The sequence below is a fragment of the Aspergillus aculeatus genome (assembly GCF_001890905.1).
Source record: "Aspergillus aculeatus ATCC 16872 unplaced genomic scaffold ASPACscaffold_6, whole genome shotgun sequence".
NCBI classification, from domain to species: Eukaryota; Fungi; Ascomycota; class Eurotiomycetes; order Eurotiales; family Aspergillaceae; genus Aspergillus; species Aspergillus aculeatus.
This window is the reverse complement of record NW_017962981.1, coordinates 1045142-1068490: the sequence shown is the minus strand read 5'-3', so window position 1 is coordinate 1068490 and position 23349 is coordinate 1045142. Positions and strand designations below refer to the sequence as shown.

Sequence of the window (23349 nt, the reverse complement as noted above, 5' to 3'; positions counted from 1 at the left end):
CGGTGAGGGAGAAAAACCTCTTGTGCAAGTTGATCTCCCAGCTAACTTACGCCCCATCTTATGTAATCCCCCCGATATTGAGTCTAAAACTTATTATGGAGTCTTCATTTACATTGACTATCCGGGAATATGATACATCAACATGCGTGTCCTGACAAAACCACCCACGGTGTTTCAATCCGGCCATCGTATCGTCATCATCCCTGTCCCTGAACCCCCCGTCGTAGCCCGACAGAACGCCTTGCTTTTATCAGAAACCCACCAGGAAGACTGAAAATCCCGTTTAATCAAGCCATAAAGATGCATCAAACCGTCATCGAGGGAATGGGTACGAGAAGGTCGAGTCAAGAAATCATAAAAGGGAAGGTCGCACGGCCGTCCACCACTAGATCATCATCATAAGAAACAGCCCGAGCACGGGTACTTCACTCCCGGGCGAAATCCTGGGTGAAATCAAACACCTGCACCGGCACCCTGTTAGTCCAGAAACAAGAGCAGAAGACCATGACACTTACCAAGTCCACCCAACCACCACCGCCAAACTGACACTTGCTAGGTCCGCGGTTCTCAAAGCCAAACGATTCATAGTAAGGAATCAGATGACCGTGCGCGATAATCGCAAGGCGGTCGGCGATCTGCGCATCCTTGATGCGCTGGATATAAGACTTCATGAGGGTGCTGCCAACCGTCTTGCCCTGATGCTCGGGCAGCACGGCAAGCGAGTGGATGGCGATTGTGCTACCATACTCATCGTGGCCCACAGTCTCGCCGTTCTCCACGGTCATGCGCTCGGTCTGCCAGTTGGCCGGCATCGCCATCGACTTGTCCGTCACCACGGGGCTGGAAGTTCTCGTGGCGATAACATGGCCGACCAGAGTGGGGCGGGGCTTGGGTTCGCCCTCGCGAAGGATGGGGAGAGTGAAGAGACCGAGACAGAGTTCAGGACACCGGCTCAGACGGTAGCGGAACTACAGATTGCGTCAGTCATCGGAGTAGCGTGTCGGCTTTCATGATGTAAGCAGCGGGGAGATGTACCTTCTCGCTCGTACAGCGCTCGTGTTGGGGAAAGGCCTCCTCGACCTGAACACAGTCCTCGACATTCGACTCTGTAAGAACCTGCACAAAGGGGTGCAGTTCGTCCAACTTGGTGCGCTGGTGCACAGGCGGGCGGCGAAACCAATAAGGGTATTCGACATCGTCGTGGTCCACCGAGACATACTCCCCGTCGACCTCCTCTTCGCCCTCTTCCTCATCCTCGTCATCGATGTCAGCATCTTCCAAGGGAAGGCCATTAGCCCGAGCAGCCTCTACCCGCTCTGAATGGTTGGACAGCTCGCGCGCGGTGGCGGGAAGGGAAAACGAGTCTGCGTTGGACAACGGCCGGAGCCCGTTGACGGGTTCTTCATAGTGGTTGGACTGGTCGGACATGGTTGCGAGCCGGGGTAGGCGCGCCAGGCGATGAAATGGTGAAACTTGAGTAGAGGATTGACAGTGTGGGAAAGGTGCGATCGACAAGCGACAGGATGACCGAGGATGCAGGTAGGCCAAAATCCGGAACTGGGGGCTGAGCTGCGCAAAGGTAGAATTCGGGATAAATCGAGGGGTAGGAAATACGCGGGAAGGCCTAGAGAAAGAAAGAGTGGGGTTCAGTTTTTAGCTCAATGCGGACGATAAGCCTCGGACTGCGATTCCAGAAGCTCGATCCGGAGGCGATCATAGTGAATGAAGCACAGGTAGCTTACTTTGAAGGAAGTTCCGTAGGGAAGAGACTCGGGTAAACTTGTAGAGGGGGACAGTTGGGGGAACTGTGAAGCTACTCGGACATGGAAATTTGCAGGTACGCGCACAAGGGAAGAGGAGAGAAGAGCAACAGGCTGAGAGAGATCAAGACCTGCTGCAGAGTTTGTGCGGGCGGAGGAACCGATAACGGGAGGAGTGGCCAGAAAAATGTAACAACCAGTCTGCAAGGTTGCAAGCAAATTTGAAAGAAAACAAATTTGAAAATCGAACTTTTTTTCTTTTTTTTGTTTCTTCTATCGTATCTTTACAGCGTCACGAAACCCTCGAGCCCCAAATCCTTAACCTTCATCTCCTTCTACTGTACGGAGTACCTTTCACCAAACCCTACAGATTCAGTTCAGTTCAGATTCTTGGTCCTTGCTAGCCATAGCCTTGGGAAATTGCGACAGACAAGTAGGTTGTACTAAAAGGTACTAGGGGTAATTACCCCCGGGAGGTTCTCCGCTTTGCGGCTGGTGGATCAATGAGATCCACGAGAATGGTATTTGATGGGGTTTCGGTATGGTCAGCCCCCGTCCGGAGTTGCACCCGGTCATTTCCACTGCTGCTGCCATTATTGTCAACCAATTCCGACGCTGAGACTCTTTATCCCTGGCATTAGGTTCGAGTCCGGGATGGTTGTTTCAGGTCAAGCGCATCGCTTCCGAAGGTGAAAAACAACGTGTTTGTCTCTGCTTATATCGACGAATTACGCACAGATCGATGTTTGCGCAGCTTTGATGTGACTACTCCGGGGCATGTACTGTACCTGACAGAAGTGACGTAGTTGCAAAGATAGAAATAGATTTCCATAGCCAGAATAGTCAGATATGACCCAACCACGCATTAGTGCCTCCATCCTGGTCGGCTTGGGGAGCCTTTATTGAATAATGTCGTAATACATACGGAACATGAAAGATAAGGCCCTGCAACAGATCACCCTCCCGCTCAGGCTATCTCCCCTGCTTGTCGCCTAAGATATGCAGCTACCATCTCCGGGTCTGCCAACCGCGGCGTATGCGCCGTCTTGACCTTCTCGGTTTCAAACCGAGCGCCCTTGGCCCGGGCTCTGTCTACCATCATTTCTTGCACAAACAAAGGAATAGCTCGATCGTCCTCGCAGAGCATATAGCTGCATGGGATGTGCAAGTAAGCTGCATCGGTCGCGGGTGTTGTGTGAGTAACATAAGCATGAGGCCGTAAAGACTGCGCCCATGATCCACCATCCGAAACGTCATGGAATAAAACCTGGACGGGATCTCTCACGGTGATGGTGTTGATAATCTCCTGGAGAAATCACTTTAGTATGCACAGTCACAATTCTGGCGTTCGAACCAAGTCACGCACATCATGGATATACCATTCGGGAGCTAATCCACCAAAAGCTCCCAGTAGGCTTTCACCGACTTCAGGCAGGAAGGCTGCAAGGAAAACCAGCTTGATCACTCCGCCAGACTTGCCAGCTACTTCACGCTTCGCTTTGCCCAGTCCGTCCAGTGCACTATTCACGGGAAGGCCGGACCAGCTGTGTGAGACCACGAGGATATCGTGGCCATTGTCAGCCTCTTGCTGCACGAGACTCCGGACAATGTTGATGTCTGAATGGAGATCTTGAACAGTGGTTGCCTGTTGTATGGACGGAAAGGCAACAGTGTGACAGCGATAGCCTGGCAGCTTTTCAATAACGGGGTCGAACGCTGTGGGAGGATACCAGGCGCCTGGGGCGAAGATAAGGGTGGGTTTAGCCATGTCGAATACCAGAAATATGAAATTAGATGATCAAATAACTTCTCATTTCCGTTCACTTTGATACCAAACATGATGGGTGCATCTTCACTTGTATGCTGCTGCTTCAAAGCCCGTGATGTGCCGATTCCAGCAGCCGTTGCCAGGAGCCTGAGCTGAGCTCCTTGCGATCCCATATAGAACCACAAGATCGGGATCTAAGCTTTATCCCGGTCCAATCGACCCGATCCGACCCTGCCGATCAAATCCCGCATGAGACATGTCTGCTAAGGTATCATGGTATGAGTAAGTTACTAGGTACGGAGTAACATGTCAGACAGCCATAGAATGTTGACTTATAAGGTTCGTTCCAGAAGGATCCGAGGTAACGTCTCCAACATGTTGAAGTGAAGATCCCCTCACACCAAGATTGTGCTTATCGTGTGACGCCAAGACTGGCTGCCCAAAACCGGCCATGAATGCGGGGGAAACAGAAGCTAAGGGTTCTGGAAATTCAATCACTGACCACCTTGCCTCTTGCCTTTCTCCTCCTTTGATGCTTGCAGTTCTGCCGTCTCTCAGTGGAAGTAATCCTAGCACTGAAACTGATAAATACACTGACAAGTGAACACACTTCCGACTGGCCTGTTGTTTAACCCATTCACTATTCACTGACTAATTGCGGGGCGCATCTACAATCATGGGCGACTACGGACAAGGAGCGACATCGCTCGAGACGCGAACGCTAACCACCCCTCCTTCCACCGCTACTGAACCCGATGAGATCTCTGTGCTGGTCACAGGCTTTGGGGTAGGTTCAGCTCCTGCTCCTGTTATCGCGCAACCACGGTCTGATGTGCCGCTCTCTACCTAGCCATTCAAAACGAACCTGGTCAATGCTTCTTATCTGATCGCCTCATCGCTCCCTCCTTCCTTTACATTCTCCACCACCACCCCCGACTCAGCGCCTTGTCGTGTCTCAATCCATGTCCATCCTTCTCCGATCCCAGTTGCCTACTCAACCGTGCGGACGACGCTACCCGTGATTCTGGAAGAGTACGCCAAGGCACACGATGGCCGACGCCCGGACATCATCATCCACATGGGCATAGCGGCGACAAGGAACTACTACTCAGTGGAGACCCAGGCCCACCGCGACGCATACCTCATGTCCGATATCAAGGGGCGATCGGGCTACGAGGACGGAGAGCGTATATGGAGGGAGCTGGACTTACCCACCGTTCTCACCGCGGGGCGTGCAAGTGCATCGGTGCCATCGGCGAAGAAGTACCTCAACTCTTATCCACCAGACACCGACTTCCTGATGGCGTGGCAGTCATTTGCCGGCCCAGGCACGGACGTTCGGATCTCGAACGATGCGGGACGATACCTCTGCGAGTTCATCTTCTACTCGAGTCTGTCGCTGGCCTACCAAGAGGGCCAGGATCGGAATGTGGTCTTCTTCCACGTTCCCGGGTCCTGCACTGAGGAGCATATCGCAGCTGGGAAAGATGCCGCCATTGCGTTGATCAAGGCTCTGGTGACGAGTTGGGTGGTCAGCGGTAGCAGCCCGGCCTAGGCGGAGTCATATCGCATGCTTCTGGCATTTTAGACGCATTGGGAGGCATTGTTGCATTCGGCATAGCCTAGTTTTACTACTTTCATGATGCAGTGGACACCGTCGGAAATCCAGTGGAATGGTCAGACATGGCGCGGGCAAGAAGGAATTTGTAGTTAATGCTAAGCTTGAGCTGAGCTGCAATCAAGGGATCCAAAGAAGATTTCACCTCGTTTTGGTGCATGACAATCGGATTTCCGTGTCTTGGATTATCTTGGACCAGACACCACCTAGACCCACACCAGTGACTCCTTTGATGTGATATCAATTGTAATCGATCTTCCTGGGAACAATAGGCGCTATTTATTGGCGGCATGAGTCAGACCTCACATAAGCACGATAAGGATGATCCTCCGCGGGATCTCCGGGGTCTGCTCGCTTATCGCGAACTACTTCTAACCATTCCCCCCTCGCGCCTTTTTCTTTTCTTCTTTCTCATACTCAGCCATAATGATCTCATAGCTTGCAGTTTATCACTCCCCTCGAAAATGGCAGACCTAGTCCTCCTCGCGATAATTGTCCTCCCACTAGTCTTGTTCCTCCCGGGCCTCAAAACGTGGCTCGCAACTCACCTACCCCACGCCCTGACGACCCTCACGACCCTCCGCCGCAACCATCACCCCAAACAATCCCACGAGATCGTCGCCCTCCGAGTCTACCCCATCAAATCCTGCCGTGGACTCACCCTCCCCCGCACGACTTTACTTCAGCATGGCCTCGACCTCGACCGACGGTGGATGATCGTCGACGCGGCGACGCACGAGTTCCTCACCATCCGCACAAACCCGCGCATGACGTTGATCACCACCGCCCTGAGCAGCAGTAGCGGCAGCACCACCACCTCCGACGAAACAGCGCAAGATACCTCAACCCTCAACCTAACCATCTCACTCCCCGCCTCATCCACATCCCCTACCGCGCCAGCAGCCACCACCAAAATCACCATCCCCGCGCACCCAACCCCAACCTGGCTCGCCCAAAACACCACCCTCGCATCCGACATCAAAATCTGGGACACCACAACAGACGGCTATATCTACAGCTCCGAAATCAACGCCCCCATCAGTGAATTCCTCAACCGCGAGGTGGCGCTGGTCTACAAGGGCCCGACCCCGCGCATCCTGCAGGGCAACGGGGCGCCGCGCCTGCTGGGCCGCGAGCAAGCCACGAACTTCCCGGACGTGCATCCCGTGCTGATCGCGTCGGAGGCATCGTTGGATGAGTTGAATGAGCGGCTGCTGCGGCAGGGTGAGAAGGCGATCACGGTAGAGCGGTTCCGGCCGAATGTGGTGGTGCGCGGGCGGGTGGCGTGGGAGGAGGATACGTGGAAGACGGTGCGGGTTGTGGATTCTTCTTCTTGTGCTTCTGCGGGTGGTGAGAGGGGTGGTGAGGGTAAGGCGGCTGGGAAGGGCAACGGGAAAGGCTTGGAGCTGGATATCGTGGCGCGCTGTGCGCGGTGTCAAGTCCCCAACGTCGAGCCGACCTCGGCGGAGAAACATAAGAAGCAGCCTTGGGATACGTTGATGGCGTATCGCAGGGTCGATGAGGGGATGAAGTATAAGCCGTGCTTTGGGATGTTGAGCGCGCCTCGGCATGAGGGGGAGATTGCGGTGGGGATGCGGTTGGAGGTGTTGGAGGAGACGGCGGAGCATCGGTATATTGCTGGATTTTAGGCGCTAGGGGAGTGTAGGAGGTAGGAGGTTCTCTATTGAGGGAGGGGGAGGTTGAAGGGGGTTAACATAGAAAAAGGGAGGGGAGAAGTGAGGGTGAATTTGTGAGGCTATATAAAACTGTATTGTCTTGCAGTGGAGGGAAAAAGGTGAGTGAGTGACTTCAGGTAGAAGGGGTAATAGCTAAGGAAGTTGAGTTTGTATATATCAAGTATCTATTTGTAATATGGCTTTGGATGAGGATTATCCGGTTTGGACGCATAGCTCCCCTGACAGCTACCGTCATACTACGGCCACTGTCTCTCGAAATGGGCTCCGATCCATATACCCGTACAGAGAATGCCAACTCACCCTAGCCAGTGTTTCTCTAGAGTTTTGGTAGCTACTCAATCAGTACGAGGGAAGAGGATCTGCCTTGGATGTACAAGGCACAGAGCAGACACCGATGTTAATTTTAGTCATTAAAATTCGACATTATGAAAGCTATCTTACTTCCGACAAGACCAGCAAGCAGGAGGTTGGAGAAAGAATCCCGAAATCAGCGATCATCAGAAGATAAGCAAATTCAGACCAGATAGTAACGTATCATCCAGGTCAAGATCCTGCTCCTTCTCGTTGCCTCATTCCTGCCTAAATAGATATTTGCGTGTCTCGCAAGAAGACATGAGCGAGTGGTGTGTCCACCCCAGATAGCAAGAAAAGTGAATGTTCTGGTTTCCAGCACCAGTGCAGTTCCAGGAACTGTGGGAAAGAAAAGCTCAGTTGTCCATATGCAAGCTGGTCGGTGCATATGGAAGTAAAGACCAGCCTTGCTCTCTGCTGACTCTGAGACCACTCTGGAGATTGTTCAGAGCAGTGATCAGATGGAAAATGCAGGAGAGTTTGGGGGCGCTGGTGGCGGGGGTGTTGGAGGAGGTGTTGGAGGAAGCACCGGTGATTGTGGTGGTGTAAGAGGAGGAGTGGGAAGTTGTATAGGCCGTGGATTTGACATTTTGGGTTTGGTTTTGCTTCTGTGTATTAGTGTTCAGTGTTGGAGGCTCGCTGGCTTAAGACTTTGGAGATGTTCGTAGGACGAAGCTCTGAATCCTCTGGGGGAATGGGGAAGTTCAAGAGATAGCGAGCTCAAGAGAAGGATGCCAAAATATAGAAGATCTTGTAGGGCAGAACTCCGCAGACGATATCTGCGTTTTTGAAATGCTCTGGCAGACTATTGAAAGAAGGAACGCTTCATTGTCCCTCTTTTTCTGCTGACAGCTTGCTCCCACTGTGTTTTGGCCGTTCTTTGAAGACCGCTGGTCCTGTAGTTCTAGGGAGATCTCTGCGTCTCCGGGCGAGGATTGTGATCATGATAATGTGCTTTGGAATGAATTTCTTTGTCACAAAGCTGAACCTGGGTGTAGGACAAAGGCCTGTATAAAGGACTTGTATGCGGGTATACTGGACATGATGTCGCAGGTTGGGACATATGTCCTTTCAACAATAAGTATTGTCTTTCACGGTGTGTCTCAGCGGAACCAGAAAATGAGCGGGGTTTGTGACTGGCCTTGTGACTGGCCTGTCATTTCTTTGTTCAAAGCTACAAGCTGGGTCTTGCCAGCAACTTTGTTCTTTGACGATATGACCATTCATGCTGAAAGACCTTTTGAACATTGTCGACTTGCGAATCCTGCCCTTCCTGCAAGCTGTTATGTGCGCCGCCTGATTCGTAGAGGCTGCATGATCTTAAGGCAGGTTGCCAACAGCAAAAGAAACATGGCTCCGAGTGTTGAGACCATATGTTGTCATCCGCTTTCCGTTGGAAAGCTGCATGCGATCCGTGACGATGAGGACTCGAATGGCTCAACCCTCCATCGGAAAATGCAAAACACTGGCGCTTCTTTGGCGTTGACCAATGGAGCAAGAAATTTGTTGACGTAGATGTAGATAATTCAAGAGCAAACGGTTTCGGTATAATGTCATAGGGGCTTCGTGAATGCAGACCCTGCACATGCAAGACGAGAATGAAGCGGACGTCCATTCTCTGAGGCATAAAAACCGGTATGTCCTCAGCTCAGAAATTCAGGCGATTCTGCGTTGCCTTGCTCATAGCGCAAAGAGAACATGTAACGCGCAATGATTTGAACGTGTTGGATTCCACTGAGGGAAATCATGGGCTTCGTTGGAGTCTCTGGCTGCGGCGCTACTTCCGCCGTCAGTCTAGCCACCACCCCATCATCACCCACTTTCACACCAGAATATCGCCTCTCATCGACTTGATTGACCGTCTCCAGTGAATACTTTGTCTTTTGGACATTTCATGGATTCTGACTCCAATCAGGCCCACATCACACCGGTCTCGACCTCACGCAGAAGAGATCACAATCCACCAACATCACCACACCAACCTCGCTGACACCTCCACATCAAACAGCTCCAATTTTTGTATGAGCAATTTTTGCAAGCCTCTCAAGTTATCGCGATCGAAGGACTTTGAGTTGAACAATAACAGGGCGTCCTAAAATTGAGACACCAGAGCTTCGACATAAGCTTCTCACCTCCGCCAGCCCGTTAGCCGCCACGCGTCCGCCACTGAGCCTGCGCAGGGAGCGGGACCTTGGCCTCGGTGGATACACCCATGCAGCCAGGCCTTCGAGAACCTTGCCTTTCCCCCTCGGTCCAGAACAGTGTCCCTGGCTCCGGCAACCCGACCTCACCCGTTAAAGCTCAACCTCTCGGGGCTGAAGCTCCTTTTAGTTGCAGATCCGGCTGCAGATCAGGTCCATATATTGGCTGACTGGTGGATCTCGGAGATCACGCTCATCCGTTATACCTGCCATTATAGGGAGCAGTCTTCGATGCGGTAAGACCTCAGACGCTAGGATCATCTCAAAGTGTTAGCCAGAAAGAAAAAAAAAGATAAATCATACCGCATGTTTAGGCAAGTTGAAAATAGCCAAGTTGCTGCCGGTGCAACCGTCAGTGACAGTTGGTACTTTGCCCCGGGGGAGGATCTCCCGGGCGCCGTCCAATAGTGCTGGGTAAACCGCTTGGCGATATTGGATACTGCCCGTGCGGTACTACCAAGCATTTCTTGAGTCGGCGTAAAATCATACTTCGGATTGCCACTCCCGATTCCCTGATCTGCAATTCGCACCTGCACACCACTCAGCTCACCATGTGCGCATCCTGGTATGGAATGTTGGCGTCAAACGTTGCAACAAGTGTTTTGGGCTGGCATAAGGCTATCGAGACGTCTCATCGTATACACGGGTCTCGTAAAATTCGGGAATATTGCTACTCCGAAATACAAAGAGATATCGGCCACTGGTTGCGCTGGGCCATGAATTCATCGTGTCTCAACTCACTGGATGCTGGCCACGACACTTTGTGCTATGTTGAAAACACCTCATATGTGAACTTCGAGTGTTGGCTTCCATCAGAGCTCCCATATTCTGATTATAGCCAGGTTTCACTTATTGAATTGGCATCTATTCGCATGCCCGTGGTCGGACATGGCGGGTGGCCACGTCAACACACAAACATATCCCCAGAATACTTGGAGTAGGATTTCAAATTCTACTTTAGTTATCGATCCCTGAAATTTAGCTTCGCCATAGCGAAAAAAAAAGGGACCACAAGCTCAGTCAGGGCCCTGCAGGTTGGTGGAGTCAACCGCAGTGTGCCACCCAGGGGTTCGCTGCGAGTGGAGCGGAAGCCCAAAGCTAATGAGTGAGCCTGCCCGATAACACGCATGGAACGAGTGATCATGCAAGGGGCCTACGACCGTCGTCATACAGCTCTTGTAGTGGATAGACACTAGTATCCCATTCACATGTATCCACCACTGTGTCAAGACCCAACGGGCCAGTCGGGGCAGGTTCGGCAACTGGGGAAGTCAGAGGGCACCGAGGGGAGCCCCAGAAAACCAGTCAACTGCACAGCAAGGGCCACATACCAGGGAGATCCGCTGTGAGGACGCGCGTTGCCTGCTCCAAACCAGGAGATTACCCACTGATCTGCTTCAACCAGTCTGAAGCACTGTGCTCTCTCATACTTCTATCAGATTATTTATTACCCTGACCGTTCTCATTGAGCCATGGCTGAGGTTATTCTGCACAGCATCTTTCTCTTCGTACTGTCTTCGATTGTCTGTGGTCATCATGCCGGAGGACCCTCAAAGCAACCTCGAGTACTCTCATGTTTTGAAGCTAGAGTCCAGCCTTGAGAGCGCCGACACAATTTTCGGTGAAAAGCAAGCCATTCACGTGGAAACCGAGGCGATCTACTCAGTTGATAGTAGCGATTGTTCTCAAGATGGGGGTGAAGACTACGTTTATTGGGATGGACCTAACGACCCTCAGAATCCTATGAACTGGGCAAGTTGGCGGAAATGGGTCATCATAGGATTGATCTCCGCGAGCAGTTTCAACGTGTAAGTCTCTACCCTGCCATGCAGCCTATGGACAAACACGACTGACACTATCCAGCTCGATGGTCTCCACGGTATTTTCGCCCGGTGTGCCAGACGTGCTGAAAGAGTTTCACATCAGCAGCTCCTCAATTCAGTCCCTCTTGACCACGATCTATGTCATGGGGGCTGCAATTGGCCCCATCATTCTGACGCCCATCACTGAGATGACCGGGAGACTGCCTATGACACACACGGCAAACGTTCTTTTCACCGTGGCGGCTGCAGTCTGCGCAGCTAGTGTGAACACGCCCATGCTTATCGTGTCGCGTCTGATCATGGGCGTCGCAAGTTCGGTGCCTGTGACTGTCGGCGGAGGGTTCGTTGCCGATATGATGCCGATGGAGAAACGTGGAACAGCGATGACGATATGGACAGTGGGACCACTTATGGTATGCAACCACTTTAACAACGATAGATGCCAAAGGCTAATCTTGATCATAGGGGATGGTGACCGGCCCTATCTATGGTGGTTACATGGTTCAGAATATTGGATGGAGATGGACAATCTGGCTGGAAGTCATCTTGGTGAGTCGATCCGATTCGATCCCAGAGGTCGTATCTAACAAGCCCAGGGTGCGGTCATCGCAATTGCCTCATTAATCCTACTTCGCGAGACATACGCTCCTACGATTCTGCAGCGGAAGGCGATGAAGCTGCACAAAGAGACCGGCCGTCCTTACAAGACGAAGTACGACACCGACAAGACTGCTGGACAGCTTATCTGGGTCTCATTGACACGGCCAATCAAATTCCTCGTGCTGTCGCCTATCGTGTTGATCGTGACACTGTACAGCTCCGTCACCTACAGCTACATGTACATTCTCTTTACGACATTCACCGAGGTGTTCGAAAACGTCTACGGCTTCGGTCCCGGCGAAGCCGGACTCGCGTATCTGGGACTGGGGCTAGGCTTCTGCTTCGGGCAGGTGACGGTCGGATATTACTCCGACCGCTATCTCAAGAAGCAGGAGAAGCTCCACGGGAAGATGAAGCCCGAGGACCGCCTCCCGCCCCTCGTGCTGGGATGCTGTCTGGTCCCGATCGGTCTGTTTTGGTACGGCTGGACCGCCGAGTACCGACTGCACTACATGGTCCCGATTGTCGGGACCTTCTTCGTGGGCGCGGGAATCTACTACGTCCACCTGGTGACGCAGGTGTATCTGATCGACTCGTATACGCTGTATGCCGCCAGCGCGGTGTCCGCGGAGCTCGCGCTGCGCTCGATCTTCGGGGCGACGATCCCGCTGGGCGGGGGTCCGCTGTATGACAAGCTCGGCCTGGGCTGGGGCAACAGCGTGCTGGCGTTCATCGCTGTCGCGTTTGCACCCACCTCTCTGTTCTTGCTGAAGTACGGGGAGAGGATTCGGACAAATCCCAAGTTCCAGCCCCGGATGACATGAGTGCGTTTTTTTCCTCTCTGGTTAGCATAGCGATGATTTACACAGGTGCTACACAGGTACTTGTTAAAGGGTAGGGGCGCTGCCCTGCATTTACTGTACATATTCCAGTCTAGACTTGATTGTATTGGAGTCACAAACCAAGCGACGATGATCCCAGCAAATAACTCACCTGTCACATTCTATTGCGCTGTATTGTTTGATGATAGTGTGGCTGCATGACAGCCAACAACAAGATGAAACGTCCCCCTTTCCTTGGCAGGGACATACCCCAGTCAGTGCACCGGATAAGCAGGTATTTGGTTTACTGGGCGAAGCTCATTAGTGCTGACCTACTGTTCCAGCATTGCACTTCATGTCATTGAATTCCGGCCCGCACATCTATTCTCGGAGCAGCCGCCGGACCGATTGGATAGTCTGACAGCTTTCATGGCTGTGCAGAGCTGTACAGTACAGTAAGTACATGCATGCATTACCTATGCTTACATGCAGCACAAGTGTATCTGGGCAAGATTTTACTTGGTATCGATAACGAAGAAACGATGATAATTTAAGGATCACTGCAAATCTTTTCAATGATAATCCCCACATTTACTTTCTCTTACCGTGTAAGCTGAGAAAATTTTATATGTTAGACATGCCAAGAGCCAGAACTTAGTCATATCCAGGGCCGGAGCAACTGAATCTCCATTACCCTAGCCGGACGGAGATTACATTCGATATAAACTTTAGATCTTAACAATAGTTATCAAGCTATGCTCAAACTAGCCTCTCGAAACAACACCACCACCTACCTTACTATAAGACACAGTAAACGAATCCTTACCTCACCAAATCTCCATCTGCTCCTCCGACAGCCTCGGCCTCGTCGCCTCCCATACAGTCCGCCGGTTTAAATACCACCGCCACTTCTTGGGCGCGTACTGCTCGACAAACAGCCACGAGAGATTCGGCACATCCTCTGTCGAGTCGTCGGGCTCCTCGTGCTGGATAACACCGTGATAAAGCTCCGGGAGCTCGCGGAGGTCGTGCGGGATGTGGAAGTGGGATTTCTGGGCGGGTTGGTAGCGGACGAATTTGCCTGTGGTTGTGAGTCTTGAGGGGATTGTGGGGAAGGTGGAGGGGTGGAGGGAGGTGAAGATCTGGACGATGGGGGGGCATTTGAGGAGGCCGTGGATTGGTGCGGGGTGGCCTTGCGAGGAGGGGGAATGGGGGTACTGGCGGTGTTGCTCGAAACCACACCATTGTAGCATGTTGGCGATGGCTTTGTCCCAGTCTAGGTCGCTGACGGGGCAGGTGTAGATGTGGGTGAGGAATCGCGCGCCCTGGATGGTGACGGTGTGCATGTCGTCGGGGAAGTTGAGGACCGTAGTGCCGGTGTAGGTGTGGGCGATTGGGGCGCTCCAGTCTTCTGGGTTGAATCCAGGAGACGGTGGTGCTGGGTCTGCTGGTGCAGACTCTGATTTGGATGGAGGTGTACTTTCCACCGGAGAACTGTCTGAGCTCGACGTTGCCTCGGACACTGAGTGTGCTGTCGATGGAACAGATGCCTGGGATGCAGCGCTGGATGATGCCTCTGTGTTGTTTGGCTCGACAGAAGGAATCCTCGGCTCGTCAGTTGCGTGCTTGGATGGTTCCATGTGATTGCTGGAGTTGGAAGTCAGAAGATTTCAGGGTACGTGAGAGGTGAATGATGGAGAATGTTTGGCAAACAAAGGAGATGTATACCTGACAACATGGCTGATATACGATCATATGTAACTTGTGCCAAACAGCAAGTAAGACATGATGACGGAGAGAGCTGTTTTATACACCTGAAGGCCTCTTTGTCTCTGCCTTGGGTCTATCCTGTGGAAGGATTCACTTCTTTGTGAGCTGCGTGGTGATTCTCGCTACACCTTTCATGGTGGTTTCCACTCCAACAATAGTTGGATGTTGATAAGACATCGCATGAATGATATTAAGTCGGGTAAGTTAGGCAGGCAGGTTGGATAAGTTGCGGATAAGGCTGGATCCTGTGAGATGCTAAGCGTTGGTGCCTGGGGCTTGGGCGCGGGGGGTTGCCGCCAACACCTGATCCAGCCTCCAATTGGGATTTCATCCAGTTCTGCAGCCAACAACCGTCGATCAAACAGCATCATGCACTTCCAATATACCGAAACAGGATATCGAGGGCCTTGGCTTTGACCCGATACATTGCTTATCTTTGAGACTTGTCTCAGGAGGCACCTACCACTGCATAGCACCTTTGGCGCGAAGCACAGCCCTCTTGTGTGATGATGTCGCACCGGCTGCATCGCCCCCACATAAGACGGCGAGGTTCATCTTGGTTTGAGTTGTAGAGACTCCTACCAGGAGCAGAAACTCTGAGTGGGAGATAGTGTTCGTTTGTCGATATTAAGCTGCTTTGCCCCGCACCTCTCAGTCTCCAAGCATGTGTGTATCTCTTGCTATACCAGCAGCGCTTCCAAGATCATCATGTCAACCGCATTCGTACTTACAGGCCTTCAGGATGCCAAAGTATCGAGGCCCGTCTTCATGGTTTGTAGCCTTCCTGCTAGCTTCGAAACTCATACATCTGACAGCATCGCTAGGGAGTCCTATGGACCTTCACCGCATCCTCGACGATCTTCGTCGTCGCTCGCATCGTCATCCGCCTGAAAACCTTTCGACGGCTCTTCGTCGACGACTTCTTCGTGCTCCTGGCCTGGATACTTTCTGTTATCACCGGCATCGTCTGGCGGATCGAATCCCCAGTGCTCTATGAGATGTATGCGCTCAGCGCCGGCAAAACGCCCTTGACGCCGGGCGTCGTCCCTCGATTGAATGCGCTGATGCGATTCGAAGCCCCATTCATGTTTCTCTTCTACACCACCCTCTGGTGTGTCAAGTTCTCTTTCCTGACTTTCTTTTACAAGCTGGGATCCAAAATCCAGACCCATCGCAGATGGTGGTGGGTTGTCTCCGTCATCACCCTGGCGGTCTGGGTGATTTCAGTCGGAGACATTGACTACCAATGTAGCCTGGGAGGCGTGGAGTTTATCTTCGGTGAGATCCATATTCTCCCCGGCCTTTTCATCTTCACTAACATGAGGGATAAGATCAATGTAACAAGCCCTACCACATCCGCTGGCAGAACGGGACCTTCTGGGCCAACTGCGCCGGCGACGTGATCACCGATCTTCTTAGTGAGCAGACCTTCTAATAAACCTACACTTCCTTTCTCAATCCGCTAACAGACACAGTCCTCTCAATTCCCATCCTCATCGTCTGGAATGTCCGGATCTCCCTAACGAAGAAACTGATCCTCCTCGGCATTTTCGCCGCGAGCATGGTCATCGTGGCCGTGGCCATTATCCGCGTCTTCACTAACCATGCTCTCGACCACAATATGGATATGACCTGGCTGTGGATGTGGAGTTTCATTGAGATGGGCACCGGTAGGTCTCTGTCGCCGCATGGCTTATGTCCATGTATTCCTGGGGCATGTGGTGCAGTACTGACCATGTATCAGCGATCATGATCTCCTGCGTCGCCTCCTTCCGCCAGCTCTTCGTCACCTCCCAGAACCAGCACCTCTACGGTCACTCGGCTTATCACCCGGGCAATCCCCTGCTCTCAGCCATGCGGCTACGGCAGACCAGATCTCAGGCTGCCAGCAATAAAAGCTGGCGCGGGTACGATAGCGGCTCCCACAAGAGCGAGATGGCTTTCGTGGCGGTGGACCAGGTGCATTCTCGGGAGCAGGGCGAGGCCGCCAGCATCCGAACGGAGAGTGATGCAGGTAGAGGGCGGTTTATTGAGCATGTGGCTGTATAGCCTGCCATTGCTGCTGGGGCTTGGAGCTTGGGTGCTGGCTTCGTAAGGTATGATATGTAGTATGACGTATGAGCTGAATGTGATTTAATGTTAGGCTTGATGGTTGAGGGCCTGCTGTCTTTACATATGGGGCATTTCGCGGTGTGGACTGCCTTGGCTCATTTCATTTCAATTGGAGAGCTTATAGATGTGATTTTTGCTGTATGCTTCATTCTCTTTGGCTCATTTTTTAAGTGGTGAGAATAACAAGACCCCGCTGATAGGAGTCAATATCAAGGCAGGTAGAAAACACCACTCAACGAACAAGAACCCCCACCTACCTCAACAAAACAAGTCCACACAGCCTACGCCAATCCTCAACCCCACCACGAAACTCAACACCAGCTCCGCCCTCCCTCTACCCTTGTATATAATTACCCACAAAGCCCACAAGCCAAGCTACGACGCCAATCCCAAACCCAACCACCGACCCTCAAGCCCAAGCGCAGCAAAGCACAGCGCACCAGAGCAGCACCTGAGACCTAGATGCAAAAACAATCACGAAAATCCACACTTAAGGCTGAAACAAGGAGCGTGTTACTCTCAACGCGACGCGCCCACCCACCAATTATTTACAGTGCGTCCTCCGTCGAGGTGTCAACCGATCACGAAAAGCCACTTTTAGGGCTGTCCCAGTTTTGATCAGAGTCTGGGACGCGTTGGCAGGGGTCTGAAGTGACGAGAGCCAATCACAGCGTCTGCGCTGGCGAGATGTCAGCTGATCACGAAAAGCCACTTTTAGGGCTGAGGCTTCGCTTGGACGTGTTGGTTGGGACGCGGTGAGACATTGGTAGGGGTGCCATGTGGGGATGGTGGGATCTTATCTGATTGTGTTTCTTGAGTGGTTTGGGTGGATGGTGTTGAGAGTCTGGGGTTGGTGGTGGTGGTGGTGGTGAGGTGAGGTTGCGTTGCTGTATATCGATCTCAATCTTGGGATTGGCCCATCTTCTGGGTGGCAGTGTAGATCGACGCCACTGCAGTCTAAGATTGTTTCCCACTGGTATGGTAGCGTAAGCGGACTAAGATATAAGGCTATGGACTTGATACCTTGCACTTGGAATCCCATCACCCGAGGCGTCTATCGCAGATAGCGCGGCCACCAGTCTACAGTGATTTTTTGGTAACACTTTTACAAAGACAAGCTCACCATCCGATCCATAGCCCAAGAGTCACAGAAGTACCCTAGACGAAGAAATGCATATTTGGCCCGGAAGGGAGGGTTTCTCCAATGCAGACCCATGGGTCATGTGAGTCCAAGGAACACCCTCGCTAGATCCCAGTAGCCAACGTCATAAATGTCACACACTGTGAACAAGTGCCATAGTCCTTCTTGTGGCAGAGCATACTAAAAGCCTGGTATAACCCGGAACCGCGGACCCAAGCCCGTTAGCATGAATAAATACCCTCGGTGATTCGCAATTCCCACCGATTCCTGGAAAAGCTGCAGACAGCCTTGTCATCTCAGCTTTCAGTTTGTAGCTAGAATGAGAAGATGCCTGGTTTGTGTTGTAGATGGGTACTCTGTTATTCCACTAATCGTGATTTATGTTCAAGATGGCTGCCAGCGGGTGTTGCTAGTGTGAACGGCGTGGTGACTGGTAAGAGATTGTTGCTCCATCCCGTCCGCTAGGGGATCACAAGGGGAAGCTCTTATTTTGATGAGGAAGTTACCTTCATCCCCTCTAGCTTGCTATCTTGACTGAGTCACGAGGTCCTCTCCGGGACGTGGAAATGGTCGAAGGTTATCAAATGCTGGAGCAAGGTAGGTGTTACTTTCTTCCTCGCGGTGGGTCTGCTGTGGTATCGCCATGTAATTCTCTTTTAGACTGATTAGGGAGCCTAATTTCGAGCTCATGACTTCAAAGAGCCAATCTATGATTACTGTGGCATAGTATCCCAACTTGACCAAAGTGCCTGTTACCTGTTTGGCCTCATCAAACAGTAGTTGCAGCTCCTTATACTCCTACCGATGCCCATTTAGGACAAACACACTGCAGAATGGCCGGACTGTCAAAATCTCCTGAGTAACACAGTAGGATAACAGTATTCATGATGTGAGTGAATGGTATGACTTGGGTTCATGAAACGATGGGCAGCCCCCCAGCCCCGCGCGCCGTTTGCTCTTTATTCACCAGCCTACAAAAACAACAACCCTCCTATTCCTCTCCCCGCAACTGTCTCTTCTCTTTTCTCTTCGACTGTCTTCATCCTTTATCGCTCAGCTTTCTCATCAACGCTATCTCATCAAATCTTCTATCCTACTCCTTCAACTTCATTCCTCTGTCCTTCAGCTGCTCATCTCGGAAGTCAGCCACACCAGTACACACTTACTCCTTGCAAGCACTTTGCACACGAAGACAAAGTGGAACTCAGACCTAAACATCCCATCAAGAGGCACTGAGCCACATTGCTATGTCTGACCTCAATTTTTACATTGACAATCTTTCTCGTTCGCTCATTGCAAAGGCCTCATCGGCAGGTCGGCCATCGTCAGCCACAGAGCAGAGGGCTGCATCGGTGACCTTGGACACGGAATCGCCAACAGATCAGTACCTCACCACAACTCACCTGACCCAACTGCTGAACCCTCTTTTCGACTCGCGTGATCATGTCTCGGTGCTGGAGATTCGACCCGGCCCGAAGAGCATCCTCCACTATCTCTCTCCCCGTCTGAGACGGAAGGTCTGCAGATACACTGCAATCGAACCGGAAGATTCGTCCGCTAAAAAATTAGAAGAATGGCTTCAGTCCACACCCGAGACGGAATCTCCGCTACCTTGCCTCGAAAGCCCGCCCAACATCCGTCGAAATTCCCTTGACATGGCTTTCCCTACATTGACCGGTGCCATGCCGGTTGCATATGATGGCAAGGAGAGGTTTGACATCATCTTTTTCTCTCATGGGACACACTCCGTGCTTCGATTTGCGTCCATGCAATGGACATTGCAAATGCTCACGAAGCGGCCTGAGGGTGGAATGGTGGTGATGATCCATGACGGTACGCTGCCTATGTATGTGACCGGACTGGTGTGCCACAGAACAGCTGCTCTCCCTGCCAGAACTTTCCGCGTGGTAAATGACGATGCAGTGCTGGATAGCCTTGACTCTTTCAGATCGTTCTCCCTCTCGAACAGGTGGCGGAGTTTCTGCCGCAGCGTGGGCCGGTGTGAGAAAGACGACTCGGATTATCTACTGATCGATATGCCGACAATTATGACGGTCTTTCAAAAGCATGCAAACTCGTTTGGTGAGCTGACAAGGCTCGTGCCCATGCTGAACGAACCATTGAAGGATCGAGTGGCCCGCCTCAATCATTCTCCCTTGATTGTTAAACCACGGAACATCCAACATGTGCAGCATTGCGTTAGATGGGCTTTGAAGCACGGGGCTGGTCTGACTGTCATTGGCGGGGGCCACAGTAGCCACTGTACACGGCCCCACGTCGCCTCAGTCGACATGAGCGAATTTGACGAAGTACATATTGTCCCGGTTGAGGCGGGCACTGGAGATCCGAATCCTGATTCTGGGTCTGTGGTAGTCGCTGGGGCGGGCTGCAAGACGGGCGATATCATCGAGAAGACTATGAAGGCGGGCTTGACAGTGCCCTTGGGGTCACGACCGAGCGTAGGAGCGGGACTGTGGCTGCAAGGCGGCATCGGGCATCTGGCTCGGCTTTACGGGCTTGCATGCGATGCCATTGTCGGCGCTGTACTGGTCAGCGTTGACTCAAGCCAGGTACTCTGCATAGGCGATGTGCCAACTCAGCACAGGCCTGCTGGTGCTGTCCGCCCGAGAAACGAATCCGATCTACTGTGGGCGATAAAAGGCGCCGGAACCAATATTGGCATTATAGTCAGCGTCACTTTCAAGGCTTTCGTGGCTCCGACCTATTCGGTGCGAAACTGGGCCATCCCGTTGAATGACCGTGTTGAGGCGCGACAAAAGCTCGTCGAGTTTGATCAGTTTGCGAGCAAACTTCCTCGTAACTGTTCTACAGATGCGTATCTGTACTTGGACATGGACCAGCTGCATCTTGGCGTGACCATGTTTGAGGCTTGTAACACTGATCCTACGCATGAACTACCATATCCCACGCCGAACTGCACATTCCTAGGGTCTGAACATGATATCAAAGACGTCGACAGTGTCGGGCTGTTTGACGCCGACATGTATATGACCAAGATTAATGGTGGACACCGCAGCGGCAAGACTTATTCCTTTAAGCGGTGTTTGTTCTTGAAGCAAGTTGGACAAGCAGATGTGGCTGACATCTTGCTGACGGCCATGGAGACCCGTCCCACACCACTCTGCTATGTCCAGCTGTTGCAAGGTGGCGGAGTTGTCAATGATGTGGCGGCTGATGCCACTGCTTTTGTCTGTCGAGATTGGGACTTTGCATGCATGATAAGTGGTGCCTGGCCCCGCGAAGATGAAATCAAAGTTGCCGGGGCTGTCGAGAGATGGGTATACAACGTCGCGAAAGAGTTGTTGCCCTTGAGTAGCGGTTCTTACAGCACAGACCTGGGACCAGACCCTAGGGACTCCGCGCTGGCAGCTAAGGCCTTTGGTTTGAACCGGCTGCGTCTGGCCCATATCAAGCACAGCTCCGACCCGCACAACGTTTTGGCCTACGCTTGCCCACTTCCAAAAGCACCTCAGCATAAGCTCATCATTCTGATCACGGGCGAAAGCTGCGCCGGGAAAGACTATTGCGCCAGGATCTGGGCCTCTGTATTCACCCACGGAAGCTTCACGGTGCGCACAGTGAGCATTAGCGATGCGACGAAGCGAGCATATGCCGCAGCTACCGGCGCAGATCTAAACCTGCTTCTGTCAGATCGTGCTTACAAAGAACAGCACCGGTCAGCATTGACAGCATTCTTCCGGGGTCAAGCGCGGGTTCGACCTCAGCTGCCAGAAGAGCATTTTCTGGGTGTGGTGTACGGGGCAGTAGACGTGGACGTGTTGCTGATCACCGGAATGAGAGATCAGGCGCCGGTCGCAGCCTTATCGCATTTGGTGCCAGATACTAGACTAATCGATGTGCGCGTCCAAGCTAGCGAAGAGACACGGCAGGCTCGTCGAGGGTGCCAGGGCCGTCAGCAAGAACGCGAGGACAAGACAGACAGCGGTGAGGGCACGTCGAATTCAGACGCTGTAAACTATTGCCCCAATCTCATTTTCGAGAACGACACCACCGGAGATGAAGCAGTGAGAGTATATGGCGAGCAACACCTGCTTTCCCTCGTCGATGAGAACCTGCAGCGACTAGCAAACATGGTCCGCAAAGTACACGACTTTCCACGCCCGGCCATTGACTTCCGCCATGTGCTTGGAATCTCGCAGCAGCCGGGTGGAATTGCGTTGTGTACATCCCTTCTACAATCATATTTCACCGGTGACTGGGCGAAAGTTGGTGCGATAGCGTGTTGCGAAGCCGGTGGCTTTGTGTATGGGTCGGCGCTGGCCATGCAAGTCGACGTACCTTTGGCACTGATTCGCGAAGGTGGAAAGCTCCCCCCACCGACTGTTTCTGTCCCCAAATCTACTTCGTATATCTCGTCTATGGCGCCTAGTGACTCGCCTAATGGCTCGAGTGAGAAGCGGCTCGAGATAGAGCAGGGTTTGATCCCCGGAGGTGCGTCGGTGGTAGTGGTAGATGATGTGCTTGCCACAGGGAGGACACTTTGTGTGGTGCTGGACCTTTTGGTCGAAGCCGGCATACGTGCTGAGGATGTGAGGATCATGGTTGTGGCAGAGTTCCCAGTTCACCGAGGCCGGGAGTTGTTGCGCCAGCGTGGTTTTGGTAATGTCAACATCCAAAGCCTTTTGGTTTTTGATGGTGCTTAGAAGGGAGAAGCTTTAGATGTTGGGCTTTGATTGTACTTGTGTCGATGTAGTCTTCCATGGCTAGTATGTGTTTTGGTATGCAGGTGGTGGGAGTTTGATATGTAGTTATCATGATTGATATTCGGCACGAGTCGAGGAGGTCACTTCAGGAAGGTGCTAGTGGTGTTGTTTTCTTTTCTTGCGAATACAGAATGAACAATTTACTTCCCAGCTCTTCAACCAAGAGACATGACATGGAACAAGCTTTCCTTTCGTTTCTGTATCTCCCAAATCAACAAAATCAGTGTCCCGGGGTGGGTGGAAGTACAGCCTGTACCGTGCCTAAACAATTCATAGCTCACATAATACTGTACTCAACCAAATCAACCAAACGGAGAAGCCATCCCTCCCAACCCTCAGACCCGAGAGACGAGGATGAAGTAGTTCGTGGATCTGAAAAGCACGGACCTCATCATATATCATCCTGCAGTACACTACAGCAAGTACATGTAAGTTTGCTTCCACTGCATTGCATTGCAGCAACCACGCAACCTTCCCTATGCCTCTGCCCCTGCCCCTGCAAAACAACCAAAGCTTGCACTTCTCTCTCATATCGGTGTTATCATCTATCTCAACCCAAGCAAAGCTTGTTCCAGCATGAGAGCAAGCCACATGCCACCCTCGCGAAGCCGGCATTCCAACCTGTCTGTCTGTCTGGCTGAACCCTCGCCCATTTACTTCCACATCAACCAGCACAACACCCTCATGGATATAGAAACATATCAACCCAATCATCCAAAATAAAACAAAAAGAACCAAAATCCCCCAAGACCCTCATCGACCAACTACCACCCATCCGCTCAAAAAGAAAAACCCAAAGCACAACATCATCCCCAAGGGTTTGTTCCCCCCCCCCCTCAAGAATGTAAGACACGCCCCATCCATATCATCCCTTCCACCACCAACCACCACCACCCCTTCCTTCTACGAGTACACGCCCTTCAACGCGATACCCTCCAAGGA

The 23349-nt window shown here is 52.2% G+C and overlaps 8 protein-coding genes across 8 annotated transcripts; 5 read left to right on the top strand and 3 right to left on the bottom strand.

Moving 5' to 3' along the window:
• Positions 1-97: 97 nt before the first annotated feature.
• On the bottom strand, positions 98-1753 carry ASPACDRAFT_117537 (polyamine acetyltransferase). The gene is made up of 3 exons (XM_020196075.1): positions 1036-1753; positions 516-968; positions 98-461 (listed from the first exon to the last, which is right to left on the bottom strand). Exons 1-3 carry the CDS (start codon positions 1426-1428, stop codon positions 426-428), a joined length of 882 nt encoding a protein of 293 aa, XP_020057266.1. The 5' UTR covers positions 1429-1753; the 3' UTR covers positions 98-425.
• An 840-nt stretch (positions 1754-2593) lies between these two features.
• Positions 2594-3897, bottom strand: ASPACDRAFT_117534 (alpha/beta hydrolase). The gene is made up of 2 exons (XM_020196074.1): positions 3127-3897; positions 2594-3066 (listed from the first exon to the last, which is right to left on the bottom strand). The coding sequence occupies exons 1-2, from the start codon at positions 3526-3528 to the stop codon at positions 2728-2730; spliced, it is 741 nt and encodes a 246-aa protein (XP_020057265.1). The 5' UTR covers positions 3529-3897; the 3' UTR covers positions 2594-2727.
• A 60-nt stretch (positions 3898-3957) lies between these two features.
• On the top strand, positions 3958-5422 carry ASPACDRAFT_117532 (putative pyroglutamyl peptidase type I). Its single transcript, XM_020196073.1, has 2 exons — positions 3958-4315; positions 4379-5422. The coding sequence occupies exons 1-2, from the start codon at positions 4205-4207 to the stop codon at positions 5081-5083; spliced, it is 816 nt and encodes a 271-aa protein (XP_020057264.1). The 5' UTR covers positions 3958-4204; the 3' UTR covers positions 5084-5422.
• A 95-nt stretch (positions 5423-5517) lies between these two features.
• ASPACDRAFT_117530 (MOSC domain-containing protein) lies at positions 5518-7231 on the top strand. The gene has a single exon (XM_020196072.1). The coding sequence runs from the start codon at positions 5611-5613 to the stop codon at positions 6793-6795; it is 1185 nt and encodes a 394-aa protein (XP_020057263.1). The 5' UTR covers positions 5518-5610; the 3' UTR covers positions 6796-7231.
• A 3700-nt stretch (positions 7232-10931) lies between these two features.
• ASPACDRAFT_27609 (MFS transporter) lies at positions 10932-12642 on the top strand (the record flags this gene model as incomplete). The annotated part of the gene is made up of 4 exons (XM_020199507.1): positions 10932-11203; positions 11259-11631; positions 11684-11767; positions 11815-12642. 4 exons carry the CDS (start codon positions 10932-10934, stop codon positions 12640-12642), a joined length of 1557 nt encoding a protein of 518 aa, XP_020057262.1.
• A 695-nt stretch (positions 12643-13337) lies between these two features.
• On the bottom strand, positions 13338-14580 carry ASPACDRAFT_117528 (uncharacterized protein). Its single transcript, XM_020196071.1, has 2 exons — positions 14368-14580; positions 13338-14286 (listed from the first exon to the last, which is right to left on the bottom strand). The coding sequence occupies exon 2, from the start codon at positions 14277-14279 to the stop codon at positions 13467-13469; it is 813 nt and encodes a 270-aa protein (XP_020057261.1). The 5' UTR covers positions 14280-14286; positions 14368-14580; the 3' UTR covers positions 13338-13466.
• A 213-nt stretch (positions 14581-14793) lies between these two features.
• On the top strand, positions 14794-16650 carry ASPACDRAFT_117527 (uncharacterized protein). Its single transcript, XM_020196070.1, has 5 exons — positions 14794-15180; positions 15234-15687; positions 15741-15827; positions 15885-16079; positions 16154-16650. Exons 1-5 carry the CDS (start codon positions 15178-15180, stop codon positions 16456-16458), a joined length of 1044 nt encoding a protein of 347 aa, XP_020057260.1. The 5' UTR covers positions 14794-15177; the 3' UTR covers positions 16459-16650.
• Positions 16651-18909: 2259 nt separating this feature from the next.
• Positions 18910-22347, top strand: ASPACDRAFT_51732 (uncharacterized protein; the record flags this gene model as incomplete). Its single annotated transcript, XM_020202522.1, has 2 exons — positions 18910-18976; positions 19043-22347. 2 exons carry the CDS (start codon positions 18910-18912, stop codon positions 22345-22347), a joined length of 3372 nt encoding a protein of 1123 aa, XP_020057259.1.
• Between the last annotated feature and the right edge of the window lie 1002 nt (positions 22348-23349).